General features: G+C 62.0%; 2 protein-coding genes and 1 long non-coding RNA gene across 4 annotated transcripts in view; 1 reads left to right on the top strand and 2 right to left on the bottom strand.

Annotated features, from left to right (window-relative positions):
* C12H13orf46 (chromosome 12 C13orf46 homolog) overlaps positions 1-6,226 on the bottom strand; it is a 12,493-nt gene extending 6,267 nt beyond the window's left edge. The window contains exons 1-5 of one of the 2 annotated variants that reach the window (XM_024999989.2): positions 5,945-6,226; positions 2,144-2,195; positions 1,556-1,700; positions 1,425-1,472; positions 444-491 (exon numbers count right to left, since the gene is read on the bottom strand). In XM_024999989.2, the coding sequence (XP_024855757.1) occupies positions 444-491; positions 1,425-1,472; positions 1,556-1,700; positions 2,144-2,195; positions 5,945-6,134 (483 nt within the window). In that variant the 5' untranslated portion in view covers positions 6,135-6,226. The remainder of the gene's footprint in view (positions 1-443; positions 492-1,424; positions 1,473-1,555; positions 1,701-2,143; positions 2,196-5,944) is intronic. The other variant, NM_001077039.2, reaches the window with a different exon arrangement.
* A 66-nt stretch (positions 6,227-6,292) lies between these two features.
* On the top strand, positions 6,293-7,497 carry LOC112449104 (uncharacterized). Its single transcript, XR_003037602.2, has 2 exons — positions 6,293-6,879; positions 7,018-7,497. It is a non-coding gene; the product is annotated as an uncharacterized lncRNA (long non-coding RNA).
* The window catches only part of RASA3 (RAS p21 protein activator 3), a 79,764-nt gene continuing 71,823 nt past the window's right edge, over positions 7,468-15,408 (bottom strand). Inside the window, 4 exon segments of the mRNA NM_174676.4 lie at positions 7,468-8,867; positions 9,858-10,041; positions 14,371-14,474; positions 14,600-14,808. Coding sequence (NP_777101.2) covers positions 8,792-8,867; positions 9,858-10,041; positions 14,371-14,474; positions 14,600-14,808 — 573 coding nt within the window. The 3' untranslated portion in view covers positions 7,468-8,791.

Raw genomic sequence — 15,408 nt, forward strand, 5'->3', positions numbered from 1 at the left:
GCAGTGTTCTGAGGGCACTGTAGAACAATGCTGGGCTGCGGTATTAAGATCCCCATTTTGCAGATGATAAAACTGAGGCATGGGAGGGCATGGTGACTTGTGTGAGCCTTCCCTGCATGTGGAGACTAAGTCTTCCTGCTCCTGGCTTGGACCCACTCACCACCCCAGCACAATCCCACAAGAGGTTCTTGAGGCCCCTGGGCACCTCGAGTGTCGACCCAGGCCCTGGGGTCTCTGGTGGTGCAGGAATGTGTGTGGGTTGGCGTGAGGGACTGAGAAAGAGGCCAGGTGCCCTCTGGTCCCCAGGCCAGTCCTCAAACCTCGGGCCCCGTCTCTCCTCAGGGGCCAGCACACCCTGCTTGGGCACGGTCCCGGGACCGCCGCGGGCCCCGAGCAGGCCGCCTCCGGAGGGTGGCCGGGCTTTCTCGGCTCTGGCGCCTTACCTCCTCGGCAAGGTCTCCCAGGTCAATCTCCACAAACACAGGTGGTTTCTGTGGAGGGAAATCAGAGACGCATGGATGACGGGCGTGGCTGAGCCGGGGGAGCGCAGCTTCCTGGGAGGGGCGTGGGCTCAAGCCCCGCGGTGCTCAGGTCTGGGCATTCGTCGCCCTGGGGTCTCCGTCCCCGGCTGTGGGTGGTGGGAGCTGCTGGCAGTGGGGCTGGTGAGGCCTCCACGGCAGCCCTGGCAGAGGGCAGGGAGGTCTGCCCCCCTCTCCCCGCAGCCTCAGACACCTTGTATCGGGCCCCTGGGGACCCAGAAGGGCCCCCACCTTTACCTGCTGAGAACCAGAGCCTGGGTGAGCAGGCACGCCTAGAGCTGGGCGGTCGCTGCAGGCCCACACACGCCCCCGGGCCCCGCTGAAGGCGCCCCTCCGCCTGGTGCACAGACGCACACCCAGGAGTTGTGTGGTGGCTGCCCTGTCTCTGCCCCTCAGGCACCTTGGCTCAGCCCTGAAAGTGCTTCCTGTGGTAGCGCCTTGGTTGACACTGGGAGAAATGTTTCTGGGAGTGGAGGGAACCCCAGAACCCCTGGACGCAGGCCCAGGGCCTCCGGTGTAAACCCTGGCATAACTGCCTAGCTCCTCTCCACCCCCATGAGCATGGAGGGGGAAGGAAGGCCCCTCCTGGGGGGAGGGCGGCGTCCAGGGAGGGCTGTACCCCAGGCTGCAGGCCGGGCTGGGTCTCCCCGCCAAGGCTGAGCTGAGGGTGCCTCGGTCAGGACTCCCTGCTCCCTGAGCACAGTGCTGTTTTGCAAGCTGGGGTTAAGGCGCCCTAGGGCAGAGCACAGGCCTGGTGCCAAGGGAGCTTGGGGCCGGTCTAGCCCGCAAGCCCAGCTCCACCTGGGGGACTGACCGGCATCTACAGCAGAACCGCGCCCCGCGGCCTCCCCGCCTGATTCTGCCACTGAAGCGAGATTCTCTTGCCTCTTTCTCCAAAAGGTCGTCTAGCTTGACGGACTTGGGCTCCAGTTCCTGTAAAGAGGAGGTGGGACAGGCTGGGTAAACGGGGCAGGGCTGAGCTGGGGGCGGCCGCACGTGCAGGGAGCGCGGCCCACCTCGTCCTCCGGGGCGCACTCGTCCGCGCCCTCCCCTCCGGCCGGCTGCTCGTGGCGAGTGCTGGCCTCCTCCACATTCGCATCCTCCAGCGCCTGCCCACGGGCATCCTGGCCCCTGTCCTGCTTGTCCTCCAGGCTGGCCTGGCTGCAGGGAGTGGATAGAGTTGGGAGACGGCTTCGTCCTAACCCTAACCCTAACCCTGGGAGCCTGTGCGGTGCCCCTGCGTTGGCAGAGGGGCGGGGACGATGGGCAAGGCAGGCCCAGGGGGAGAGGAGGTGCAGAGGCATGAAGGGGGCAGGGCTCCCAGGGGCCGTTCCGACCCAGACCCGCCCAGCGTGAGGGTCGCCTGAGGCCCCAGCAGCCTCCCGGGCGGCAAGCTTTCTGGAGATCCTGGGGAAGGACTGCAGAGACAGGCGCCAGTGCCGAGGTGCTGGGCCGAGCCAAGATGAGCTGCTGTTTGCTGGGTGACCCGCCCCTCTGAGCCGCCCTGGACCCCGCCGCCCTCCTTCAGGGCCTCCAGGCCTCGCTCCCGCCCTGCCTCGCATCTTCCCGCACGCGTCTGCCTCGGCTGTGCCGAGGCTGCTCACCAGCTGGCATCTTCTGCTTCGCTCCTGACGTCCTTCCCCGGGTCTTCAGACTCTGAGGAGGGGCAGCAGGGCTGCAGTCAGCCTGCGAGGACGCTGATGCCACCCGTGGGGCGCCGGCTCTGCCGCCCCTGTGCGCACCCAAGTCCCCCGGCGTCCTCACCCGGGAGGCCGCCAGTCCTAACGTCCCCATCAGTGCTTTGCAGGCTAGTGAGGGGCCCTGAGGGATCGCAGCTGGGCCGAGGGGGTCCCCACGGGGACTCGCCCCCTCAGTGGAACTTGGGGGGCCTGTGGTGTTGCTGTGTTCTCCTGGAGGCAGCAGAGTGGGGGCGGGGGGCACTCGGCCTGCGGCCAGTGGGCCGCGCGACCCCCGGCGGTGGCATCTGAGCCACAGTGGCCCCGGGGCGCTGTGGGGGCGGGTTCTTGACTGGGGGTGTCTGTCCGTGAGCAGAGCAGGGCGCCTCAACACACGGGGAGCAGGGGGGCCGCGTTTCAGGGCCTCATGGGGCAGCGTGAGTCCTGAGTTCCGGGCAGGAGGCCGTGGCTTCCTGGTGAGATGCAGGCAACTCGCTCAGGAGCTCGGAGTTTGCAGTGGGGGTTCCCATAGGCCCTGGGGCCCCAGAGGACCCTCAGAAGGGCCCCAAGTTTGCCATGCTCCAGCCCCACGACTTTGCAGCCCCCTTGAGCCTGAGGTGCCCCATGGCCACTCCGGAACCCCCCAGTGGCCCGGTTCCCACTCACAGCCTGACACACACCCTGGGCCCTGGCCCTGCAGCCGGCGCAGTCTCGGGAGGCTCCCAGCTTTAAAGAACGATTTCTGCAGGACGCCCGGCAGGACGCCTCTGGTGGCCATGGTCCTGGAGGGTTTCCTACAGAATCTGGTGGCCAGATCAGCTACTCAGGGTCTTTTCAGCTCGCGGGCCTCGGGGCTGGGGGCACCGCCAGGGAGGGGGTCAGGGCCAGCCCCTCGTGGGAGCCCTGCCAGCTGTGCCGCTTCGTTCACTGTCCCTCCCCCGGCCTCGAGCCGTGTCCCCGGCTCCTGACATCCTCCAGTGCCATCCTTCACGGGGACCTGGGCCACCGCCCAGGGTTAAGTGACCTTCCGCGGAGGGAGTCTTCTGCCTGGCCTGGCCTCCCTGGTGCTCGGCACCCACGCCGAGCCCACTGGTCTGGGTCATTCCCTCGCCTCTGGGCTGGGTTCCCTTCAGGCGAGAACTGGGTGCTGTGCACCCTTCTCCATTTCCAGCACCTGTATGGGCTCCAGGGCACCTGCTGACCTGTGCTGTGCTGTCCCCAGGCAGGCCCTGGCCACCCAGAGACAAAGTCCTGAAGGCCAAGGGTACAGCCGCAGCGGGCCTTCAGAGAATGTTTCAGAGCTCGACTGCTCTCAGCAGGAAGGGCCTGGAGGGTCAGGAGCCGCTGTTTGCAGGCAGTGCTCCATGTGACTTCCGGAAAATCTTCAGCAGCCCCTAGCCTGCACGCACACGTGTGAGCCTGTGTGCTGGTGCACATGTCTGTGTGTGCACAAGTTTGTACGTGTGTGTGCTGCCGCGTGTGTCAGTGTGTGAGCACAGGCTGGTGCACGTCTATGGGTGTGTGAGCGTGTGCACATGTGTGTGTCGGCACACATGTCCCTGTGTATATGTGTGCAGCGTGTGCGCTAGCGCCCTAACCCTATGTGTGTGTGTATGCACATGTGTGTGTGAGTGTGTGCACACGTGTCTGTGCACGGGCTGGTCCACATGCTCTCCACTGCCCCCTCCTCCTGTGTGGACTGACAGGGGAGGAAGCATCAGCAGGAAGAGCTGGTTCTTCTCTGCTCTGCCACAGCTGTGGAATGAGCAACAGTCGCCTTTTCCTCCAGCACACCATCGTCAGAAAGGGAGACTCTCATGTGTTGGTGGGTCCCCGTCTGCCTTCTAAGGACGATCCTGCATTCACCCGGGTTCTGGGCATGTCTGCACGGTCTGCAATGATCTCCGGGCAGATGGGAGGGCTGCTCCCCTGGGCCCCACAAGCAGCCTCAGGACGGGGTGCAGGGGGTCAGGAGTTGGCCCAGAGGGAGAGCACCCCCTTTGCTGCCTCCCTTCAGCTGGGCTCTAAGCGACCCTCACACCACTCACAGATCACTGTTCGAGACTGAAACGCCCCCGTAGGTCTGGGATGAGCGTGGAGGATGAGCAGGCCAGGTGGTGAGGGGCTGACATCGCAGAACCCTCTGCACGACCTCACCGACCCTGCCTTGCAGCCAGGGTGCCCTCACTCCCTTCACAGCAGGAGAGCCTCCTCCAGCGCATGGATCTCAGCAGGTCCCACCACGTGGAGCAGCCCGAGGCCCGGAGCCCACCCTCGGAATGGCCCTCCTCCTCCTGGACACGCCCTGCAAGAGGGCTGTCGGGGGCAGGGGCTGATTGGCGGCTTTGCGGCTTCCAGCGGCTCCTGCACCTCTGGGCTGGTGTGTCCGCGGGCCCCCCATCTGTGACCTCGTGGTCTCTACAGCTGCAGGTCAGGCAGCATCAGCCTCCTCCCTTGTGATCCCTGCATGCTAGCGTCGAGGCCGGGAGGGTCTCTAGCGCTCCTTCAGGGGGGCTACGTCTTGTTCCATTTGATCACATGGACAGCGAGGCCCACTCTGTGTTCCAGCTCCTCTGTGCTGCCCGGGACCTCCCAGGCCTGGGGCCTTGGGGCAGGTGGGCACAGGTCAGGACGAGACTCAGCTTGATGCTCCTGGCCATCCAGTCTTGGGAAACTCCGCGGTGCTGGACGGGAAGGTCTGAGGCCACCGTCACCGGGGAGATACCACAGCCACCTGAAGTGTTTCTGAGCAGGTTACGGGTTGGTTTCCTCTCGGAGACTCAGCCCTCCTGAGAGCCTGACACGTGCTCGGATGTTAACGGTGGGATGTGGGGGAGATGGAGTGGCCTCTGTGCTGTGACCTCCTCCACCGACACAGCTTTGGATTTTTCAGCTGAGATAACAAGTATTTTTACACCACGACCTCTTAAAGGCATTCCTAGGGCTTGACAAGCAGATTGCATTCCTGCTCACTGTTTCTCTTCCTTGGCCTGAATAACGGTCTTGGCAAAGGGTGCTTGCTGGTGTGGCCTTCTCAGGAGAACCACGACCTAGGGGCCCCGCCGATGAGTGGCAACCCGCCCGTCTCTCCACCAGCTCAGGGCCAGCTGCCCCGGGGTAGCTGACCCTCGAGGGGCAGGTCCACATCAGCACCAGGGCGTTTTGAGCATTCATCCCCACCTTGGGCACACCACTGCCCGCTTCCGGGGTTAGAAACACGCTGGAGTGGGAAACACACAACACAGTAGCAAACGTGCAGTTTACAACGTAAAAGCCTCATTCGTGCCGTGTATGGGGGCGGCTCCAGCCCCGTGGGTTCCCTGCTGCCCCCGTGAGGCCCCTGCTTCTCACAGCGGAATCGAGGCTCGTCCTGGGGCCTCACTATGAATCCGAGACGCTTTCCGCGCCACCTCAAGAGCCAGAGGTGTTCCCAAAGTACTCGATGCCTTCACAGGCCACAGGGCCAGGTCTCTGTCACCCCTTTCTCCTGCCCTCCACAGAGCTTACAGCAGGCCCCCCGAAGCCCCGGGCCAGCCCCCAGGATGGGCCCCCGCAGTCCCCGGCCCCCAGGATAGGCCCCCGTAGCCCCCTGGCCCTTAGGATGGGCCCCCGCAGCCCCCGGCCCCCAGGATGGGCCCCCGCAACCCCGGCCCCCAGGATGGCCCCCCACAGCCCCATGTGTGGGGATTGGGGGCCTGTGTTAGCTCGGGGTGAGCCACCTGCCCCCACCTAGCTCCTTGCACAGCTTCTTGATGCAGCTCGGCGGGTCCCCCTTCTGGAGCAGGCCGCCCACACTCCGGCTCCGCTGCAGCTCGGCCATCTCACTGGCTGCCTTGAGGTGTGCGGGGCCCACGCCCATGGGAGGGGCGCCGGGGCCGGGCCGGTGCCTCCTGTGGGTGGCCGAACCGTCCTTGTCCATCCTCCCCACCTTCTGGTCACAGCAGAGTGGGGGCGGTGCTCCTGAGGGCCCTCAGCCGGCGCGCATGGCTTCTGCCCTGCGGGGAGCTGCCCACGGGCACCGGCCCTGTTGCTAGGTGGCCCCTGTGACATCACCACAGGGGCAGAGGCCAGAGAGTGCCCGGCCCCAGGATGTGGCTCCGAGTGGCCTCCCGGGGCCCCCAGCCGCAGCAGAGGCACAGAGGGCCAGTGGTGGGGGCTGGCACATGGCTCCCAGGGCTCCTGGTCCCGTGTCTGCCAAGCCTTCAGTGAATCCTTTGACTTTTCCCAGGGACGAAGGACTTGGGGGGCGTTGGTGACACTACTTGGCTGGCGGTCTGGGCCCTGGTGGCGTCCTGCATCCTCCCCACACCAGACAAGGGGAGATTCGCTCAAATGTGACGCTGAGGTGGTGGGCGGCCACCTGGGGACAGGCTCCTCAGAACTGTGCTGACGAAACGCTTCCCTGCCTTTTAAGTGGGGCCTTTTGCTGGCGTGTCCGTAAACAGGGCTCGGGCAGTGTCCACAGCAGACGCTCTGGGTCTGGAGCCTGGAGTCAGAAGTCCAGGCATGGGGTGGGCTGCTCTCTGGAGGCCTCTTTCCTTGAGTGTAGATGCTGTCTCCTCACCATGTCTTCACGGGGTTGTCCCTGTACGTGTCTCGGCCCTAATCGCCTCTTCTTAAAAGGACACCAGTCAGACTGGACGAGGGCCCCCGAGGGACCTCAGGTAGCCTTCGTCTCCCCTTTAAAGGCCCATCTCAAACGCAGTCACTCTATGAGGTCCTGGGGGTCAGGGTTTCACACTGTGCGGGGCACAGTCAGCCTATAACACAACCTAACAGAAAGGTTCTGATGATCTATTCAGTACAGATTTTTCTTCTCCTCTGGGACCATGGGGACAAGTCACAGCAGAGGCTCCTTGAGCACCCGGCTGACAGCACTGTGTTGTCAATGTTCAGAATGAAGCCACAGTGACTGACCCCCATTTCCCACATCCATCCCTGAAGTCTCACAGCATCGTGGCTCACAGGAGGTCTCGGACCCGCCAGCCAACCCCGCCTGTCACTGCGGGGCCTCACCTGTCATCAGAAAAACCTCACCTGTCATCAGGGGGGCCGCCTCCATCATCAGAGGCACCTCACCTGTCATGAGAAGGAAGGATCCCACCCGTCATCATGAGGACCCCACTGGCCATCAGGGGAACCTCACCTGCCATCACATGTCATCAAACTCCTTTCCTGCCCCACTCCACCACCCACCCCCATCTCCACAGGTGCATATTATCAGTGGGTGCTCCTGGGAAATCAAGTCAGTCTCAGAAAGAATAAAAGGTCTGTTTTAATTAGCCAGTAAAATACATCGCACATCATTAGTATCTTAGAAACATTAAGTTACAAATTCATGTTAAAAATTGCTGTTTGGAGCAGCCTAATAGTTGTGTGATGCAAGTTTCTTTTTTGCAACATTTTATTTCACCATTTGTGACAACTGGTAACATTTCTGTCTGTCATCTGGATCTCCAGTGGCACAGGGTACCGGGTCCTAGGGGTCCGAATGGGGCTTTCCAAATTCAGGCTCAGCCTGGCTGACCTCAGGGCATCAGAGGCAGCAGCTCTGCCTGGGCCCGGTGTCTGCTCCCGAGGCCACCCAGCACTGGCCCAGTGGCTCCCCCTCCCTTTTCTCTTGGGGACTTGACTTGCTGACGTGAGACATGCCCATTCCCTTTTTGGTCACCAAATCTCTGCAAAAGGACCCCTGCCCCCAAAGACCGAGGCTGTCCTCAAACTGGGATCTCCGTGTGGTTCTGACCCTCCGACCAGGGGTGATACCAATGTCAAGGCTGAAACTGGAGGCCTTGTGTTGAGGCTTTGTCCCCCATGACACACCCCCATTCCCTTTTTGTCCTAAGGTGGCACCTCCCTCGAATGGTAGAGGCTTGGATGTTCTAAGTTATTAACACTTTATATCAAAGAGCTAATTTAAAATGGTTCTTTAAAAACATTAAGAAAAACAGCTTGAAAATAATGCACATTTCCATTTTTACAAGCTTCCCCACACTCCCACCAGGGAGGCATTCTACTTTAAGCCCCACTGACAGAAACACAGCTTTCCTTGATGTGGCAGCGGGGCGGACGCATTTCCGCAGCATGGTGGGAACGAAGGCTGGGACCCCGAGGAAGTCTCTGCAAGAGGGCCCCTGCCCCCGAAGATCGAGGCCATCCTCCAGCCGGGATCTCCGTGTGGCTCTGACCCTCCAGCCAGGGGTAACACCAACGTCAAGGCTGAAACTGGAGGCCTTGTGCTGGTGGCCACTCGGACAGCAGGCTCACAGGAGAGTAATGCTCAGGACGTCCCCACTCAAGTGAAGCAGAGCCTTAGTGCCGTAGAGACAAATGTGCGTGTGACATGGGCACGCGCCTTGCAGGCTGTGGTGTTGCCAGCACCGTGTTCCGGGAGGGCCAGCTCATCTGCCACCAACGTGACCAAGGGCACGGCCGCCCGGAGGTGGCCCGGGAGCCTCAGGAGTTTGTGAGCTGGACGTCCGATGAGCTGCCCTCTGGTCTGGTTCTCTCCTCCCCCAGCACGGGCTCTTCTGGTGCAGCTCAGGCTGCCATCCTGGGAGAGCTTGTGCATAGACTTCACATGGAATGGGCAGGGGTCTCAGACTGCTGCCTGATGTAGCTCTGGAAGCTCTTGTCTCCAATGGGGTGCTCCCTACAGTGTGGGGACAGGAGCGTGAGCATGGGCTGCGCGTGCCTGGCACACTTCTGAACTCTCACTGCCTGCTCCTACCTTGGCTTGTGAAGCACAACCCTCGTAACATGCACGAAAAAGGCAGACCAGCAAGGGAAGAAGTCAGCTCGAAACCACCCAGGAAGTGCCCACCGTGAGCCCAGCCCCAGCGGGTGGGGCTCGTCCTGCAGGTGTGTGCGGACCGTGAGCTCTGGCAGCGGGCACCGCGGTGCTGTGCCCCGTTGGCTACAGATGCTGGCACAGCTATAAGTCATGGCTGTTTCCAACAAGGTGGGTCTGCTATGTTTAGGAAAAGGCAGCATCTTCACACGGCTGACGTGGGCTCTGACAGAGGGTGTTAGAGGGTCTGGAAGGTGATGTGAGTGTCTGTGGAGCCGGGAGCAGACACGGTTGGCATTCCTGGAGACTCTGGGCACCCTTGCAGCCTGGCTAGAGTTGGGGTCTCTTCCAGAGGCCCCCTTCCCTTCCCAAACCAAACCCACACGCTCCCTGGAAGGAAGGGGGAGCAGGGAGGGGGACTGGGCCCATGCCAGGTGTGTGCCAGGTGTGTGCTGGGTGAGCTCTGCATGGGTCTGTGGGCTCCAACTGCTCATGGACTCTCAACACCCCATACTCAGAGCAGGAGGACAGGGACCCTTGGCTGAGCCGCCTGCAGCCAGTGGCATGGAGCGCAGGTGGCTGGGTCAATCTGCGTCTCTGCCGTCCATCTCTCCCAGGACGTGGGGTGGGGTCCATGGCCAACCTGGAGAGAGGCTGGGGTGCCTCCTGGAGGCAGGGAGCCTGGGGGCCTGAGGGTCTGGGGGTGGGGGTAGAAGGCACTGCTCCAGGACACAGTCCAGAGGGACGTGCTCTGGAGGAGGCAGGAAGGTGGTCCAAGGTGGTCCCTGCCCGCAGGCAGGTAGTCCGAGGCATCCCCCCCGGCTCCCCGTGCCGCTGAGGCCCCACACTCACTGGCTTCCGTACTTGGTCCTCCTGAACTTGTCCCTTTTGTACTGGGCATGCTCCTGCTCCAGGGCCCCGACCCCGGCGACGACCTGCTTCAGCGTCTTGTAGGTCTCCTGGGGGTCGTCGATGATGAATGTGGAGTACTCCTCCTGCTCTGGCCCGTCATACACGGATCTGCTTCCGCAGGCCTCTGCAGCGCCAGGGAGGGCTGAGGTCAGTGTGGGGGGCCCAGACAGGCCGCCCCAGAGCACGCCAGGAAGGACCAACCGCTCGTGCAAATGCACACAAAACAGAAGCCACTAAGAGTCAGGCCCCTGAGCCGCAGAGATGCCCGTGAGGCTGGGAGCCGCCAGGCACCTCCGCCTGAGGGTCCAAACCCTCCTAGAGCCTGGGCCAGGCAGGGTCAGTCAGCCTGGGCAGATGTGCTCAGGGAAACCCCACCTGAGAAGGGGCGCCGGGCTCCATCCACTTTCGTGAGGGTGCCCTGCCAGGGGTACGCACAGGGCACAGGGTGGTCATAAAGCCTTCTGTCGGCCAGTCTGCACTGGCAGCTTTCTAGGGCGCACTGCCTCCCCTGCTCAACAGGTAGCTTCTCCTGAGACCACCTCACTCTTGCTGGAGACCACACTATGGCCTCCAGGACCCCATCTGACCCCAGACACCTGAGCCAAGTCCTGTGCTCCTGGTGCCTGGCCCAGATGGACCAGCATCAGGCCCCTCACCCTGGTCTGTGATGCGGAGCATCACCACCATCATCATCATCACCATTGATATCACCGTCATAAACCTCATCGTCGACATCACCTCATCACCTCCGTTACCAACATCACACCATCATCACTACCACCATTGATATCACCATCATCCCCTCCATCAACATCACCACCATCACATCACCATCATCCCCTCCATCACCACCACATCACCATCATCCCCTCCATCACCACCACCACATCACCATCATCCCCTCCATCATCACCACCATTGACATCACCATCATCCCCTCCATCATCACCACCATTGACATCACCATCATCCCCTCCATCCCACCACCACATCACCATCATCCCCTCCATCATCACCACCATTGACATCACCATCATCCCCTCCATCACCACCACCACATCACCATCATCCCCTCCATCATCACCACCATTGACATCACCATCATCCCCTCCATCACCACCACCACATCACCATCATCCCCTCCATCACCACCACCACATCACCATCATCACTACTGTCGTCACCACCGTCACAGAAAGCTTCACTGCCTTTACTAACTCAAAGGAGTCTCCTAATTCTTACTGAAAAACCACGAGTCTGTGCAAAGAGAAACAGAAGATTTAAAATTTCAAGAGAAAAGGGAACATGGTGTGAGGAAGATGAGGGTCCACACGTCAGGGGCAAAGAAGCAGAGGCCTGGGGGCACCAGTCGGGGGGACACAGCAGCTGTGCGCCTGCGCCTGCTGGGCCTGCATCTCTTCCCCAAAGCCCCGCTGTGCCAGCTGCTCGGCCTTGAGCAAGTCACTGAAGTGCCGAGCCTCAGTGAGCCCTGCTGGGAGATGGGGCTGCTGAGAGCAGGATGGGAATCACGGAAGGACCACATTGGGGAGATGGACGGGGGTGGGACAGGGCACAGGCAGGGAGACCCCGAGGGTGGGGGTGGGGTGGGCACAGGGCACAGGCAGGGAGACCCAGGCCGCCTTAGGATGGGGGCTGTATGAACCACCCCACAGGGTGACTATGCAGCCCTTGGAGCAGCCTGGTCAGTGGGGCCGGTTCCTAGAGGAGGAAATCGGCGCTGCATGGTGGGTGATGTGCCAGCTGGTCTCACAGGGGACACCAACATGGCTCTGAATGAAGATCTGTGCATCGGGGCTCCCCTGGTGGCTCAGTGATAAAGAACCTGCCTGCAATGCAGAAGACCCAGGTTCGACACCTGGGTCAGGAAGATTCCCTGGAGGAGGGCATGGCAGCCTACTCCAGTATTCTTGCCTAGAGAATCCCACGGACAGAGGGTCCTGGCGGGCTGCAGTCCACAGGGCTGCCCAGAGTCGGACCTGACTGAGCGCCTGAGCAGCAGCAGCACTGAGCCATCCCAGGGCAACAGGAACGCGGCCAGGGGACGGGAGCGCGACCAGGGCGACGGGAGCGCGGCCAGAGGATGGGAGGGCGAAGGGAGAGGCTGTGAGAAGGCCCCAAGGCTAGGCTGGGGAAGCAGGTCTTAATTCTTAGCCCAATGTCAGACACAAGACTTGTGACTGGACCGAAAACAGACTCTGAGCATCCGGAGGCCGGGGAGCTCACCTGCTCCTTTTTAACAGGCTCCCAAAACCGAGCCTGGCAGCGCTGGATTGCGTGCTGAGGCCCGCCGGCAGCGGGCATGGTTTTATGAAACAGCTCCAGGAATGAGGAGAAGCACAGGGCAGACGCGGGACAGGCCAACAGGCGGACTTGCCGATGGGCCAGCCACATCCTGAGGGCCAGAGGGCGGCGAGGTAGACTCTGCCCGGTGACAACGGGGGTCAGAGACTCAAAGTCGGGAGGACACCCAACGGCCAGGTGACGCAGGACACAAAGACCCACAGGCCCAGCCACAGGGCAGTGTCTGCGCCCCGAGATGGAAGGTCAGGCCCGCTCTGGTCTCTGGGCGGACGGGAGCCCTGGGCTCGCGGGCAGTGCTGCTTTGTGTCTGGAGTCACCCTGCGCCCTCCCCAGGCCCCAGCGACCGGGTCTGTGCCTGGGGCACAGCAGGGTGGCCGGTCACCATCACCAGGACCCCGGCCGCACAGCTCTGACCAGCAGCTGGGGCCCACGCCCGCCCCTTAGCAGGGATCCTGCCAGCCCTGCGCTGGGCCTGCCCGCCCGAGGCACCAGCTGCACCATCTCCAAGCTCCAGGGGAGCACCGGTGGGGTCCGTGCTGTGAGGGCTGACGGGTGAGAGTGACGCAGCCCCCTCCAAGCCCCGAGAGGCTGCTTCTCCAGGGCAGTGGCCTTGGTACATCCCGAACCCACAGGCTGAGTGCTCAGGGCAGTCTGGTGAACACAGACAAGATCCCAAAAGGATGAGAGCCTCTGAAGGCAGACTATCGGCCTCAAGAAAGCGCTGAGGTTCCAGGCAGAGGCCTGAAGACCGTGGAAAGTGACTCGGTGCTTCGGTGCCTTCATGAAGTGGAGGGCAGGGTCCCTGATCCTACTGACATCCTGTGAACCCTGCTTGTCAAGATCAGTGCTGCCCAGGAGGGAGGCGGGGTGCTCAAGACCCCTTTCCATCTGACCGTCCGTCCATCCATCCATCCAGCAAACAGGTACCGAGCACGTCCTGTGTGCCGGGCATGGGGATGAGTCACACCAGCCTCTCTTCTCAAGGCTCATGTGCACCACAGGTGAAGCTCTCTGAGACAACTATCATCGAAGAGACAGAGGTGAGCACAGGCTGTCGGGGGGAGGGGAACCCACAGGCCATGGGGGTGTTAGACTGGGGGTGTGCCAGGGGTAAGGGCACGGGGTCTGCAGCGTGCTGGGCACAGAGGGTGGTGGGCCTGAGAGCAGTGGGCTGAGCTCATGGACAGGCAGCTGCGTGCCTGTCAAAGCAGGGTAAGGCGCCCTCCAGGCCTCGGGCCACACAGACACTTCCGGGCCGGTCGAGGGGATGAGAAGGAAGAGTCTGACAGCCTTGTTTCCAGGCTCCTTCCGGGGGCTTCAGGGCCTACCGCAGACTGTCTGACCCCAGCTCTGAGAGTGCCGGCCCCAGGGCACGGCTTGAGGATCTCCCGTGATGCAGCCCAACCAAGCCCCCGGGCCTCCTGACTTGTCCCACCTACACTGCTTAGTTCAGTAGGGCAAGAAGAGCAATGAATACCCAGAAAGACGAAGATGCATCGACACGCCTGGAGCTGCTGGGCGGGTACACATGCTCACACACGGGTCCACACGCACGCACATACACTCACATGGGTCCACACTCATGTACACTCACACACACAAGGTTCCACACTCATGCACACACATATACCAGTCCACAGTCATTCACATATGCTCACACAAGGGTCCACACTCACACACACAACATACAAGGTCCACACACACGCACACACGTATATACAGGTCCACACTCATGCACACACGCTCACACATGGGTCCACACTCATGCTCACACACTCACACAGGTCCACACTCACACACGCACACACACAAGGTTTCACACTCATGCACACACACTCACATGGGTCCACGCACACGTACACATGTTCACACACAGGTCCACACTCATGCACACACACTCACACGAGTCCACACACATGCTCACGTCTCTCTGGGAAACACGGAAGAATGAAGCCCTCTGGGGGCGTGGGAGCTACTAAGACAGGCTCTTCTCAAGAATTTGGCAGTTCAGAGGCTGCAGGCTAAACGCCATCCTAAAATTATCCACAGAAACTGTTACTAAAGTAACTCCCCCAGAACACCACCCAGCTTGCAGAAGCCTGCGACGCTGGCTCCCCCAGCCCCACCTCACCTTGCATCTTCTCGAGTTTGCTCATGTATGAGCTGAAGAGGGAGTAGATGCGCTCGGTCTCACGGTCCCCGTCGATGTCCAGCTGGATGTTTGCTGGGAGGCCGCTGCCGAGAGCCGGTGGAGAGGAGCAGGGTCAACTGTGATGCTGGTCATTTAGCGGCCCCTAAAGATGGAGGCCCGGCCCCCCACTGACCCCTGCGGGGCCGGGGCGCCGGCGGCCACGACCTACCCGGTGCAGGGGGAGCAGCCCGCGGCCGTGTCCGAGGAGGCCCTGCAGCACAGCCAGTGGCCGTTCAGGTAGGCGGACGGGTGGTAGACGGCCAGCCGCTTCTGGTTGCACTGGCTCACCTTGGTAAGGATGTCGATCCAGGCCTTGGCCTCCACGCAGTTGTTGGCCTGGATGTACAGCGCCCGCTCGGGCTGGATGACCTGGAACATCTGAGAGCGGGGAGGGCTCAGGGGAGCGCACGGCAGAGCCCCCGCCTGCACCGTGAGGGCCGCGGCCGGCCGTGCCAACCTGCCCAGGACGCGTGGGAGCGAGGTGAGCGGCGAGGCTTGGCTGGCTCAGCCCTGCTCAGCCGGGCCAGGCGCTGCCTTTCCTGGGCCCCAGGTGCACTGCTGGCCTGCCCCCGGGACGGCCGAAGTGGATGTGGCCGTTACACAAGAGTGCCAGCTTCCCTGGGCCTCCTTCCTTGAGTGAGACAGGTTTTGTGCAAGATATGCCCCAGCAGACCTGTCCATCCTCCCATCTGCGACCCCAGACCGGCTTCGGGACCAGCGCACATGCTGTTGTCCATGTGGGAGGTGCCCCTCCCAGCCTGCCACTCCAGTGGCCCCTCCTCTGCCCTCCAGGCAGATGTTATGTCCCCCCTGAGGCTTCTCAGAACGTCCACTGCCTTTCCTGTTTATTATTCACTCAACAAACAATACTAAGCCCAAGGCATTGTCCAAAGTTCTGGGGACTCAGTGGCCCAAACAGAGTTTCTGCTCTTGTGAGCGTCTAGACAGCCAGAAAGACAAGAGTGAACTCAGAGCACT

This window comes from Bos taurus, chromosome 12 (genome assembly GCF_002263795.3).
Source record: "Bos taurus isolate L1 Dominette 01449 registration number 42190680 breed Hereford chromosome 12, ARS-UCD2.0, whole genome shotgun sequence".
NCBI lineage: Eukaryota > Metazoa > Chordata > Mammalia > Artiodactyla > Bovidae > Bos > Bos taurus.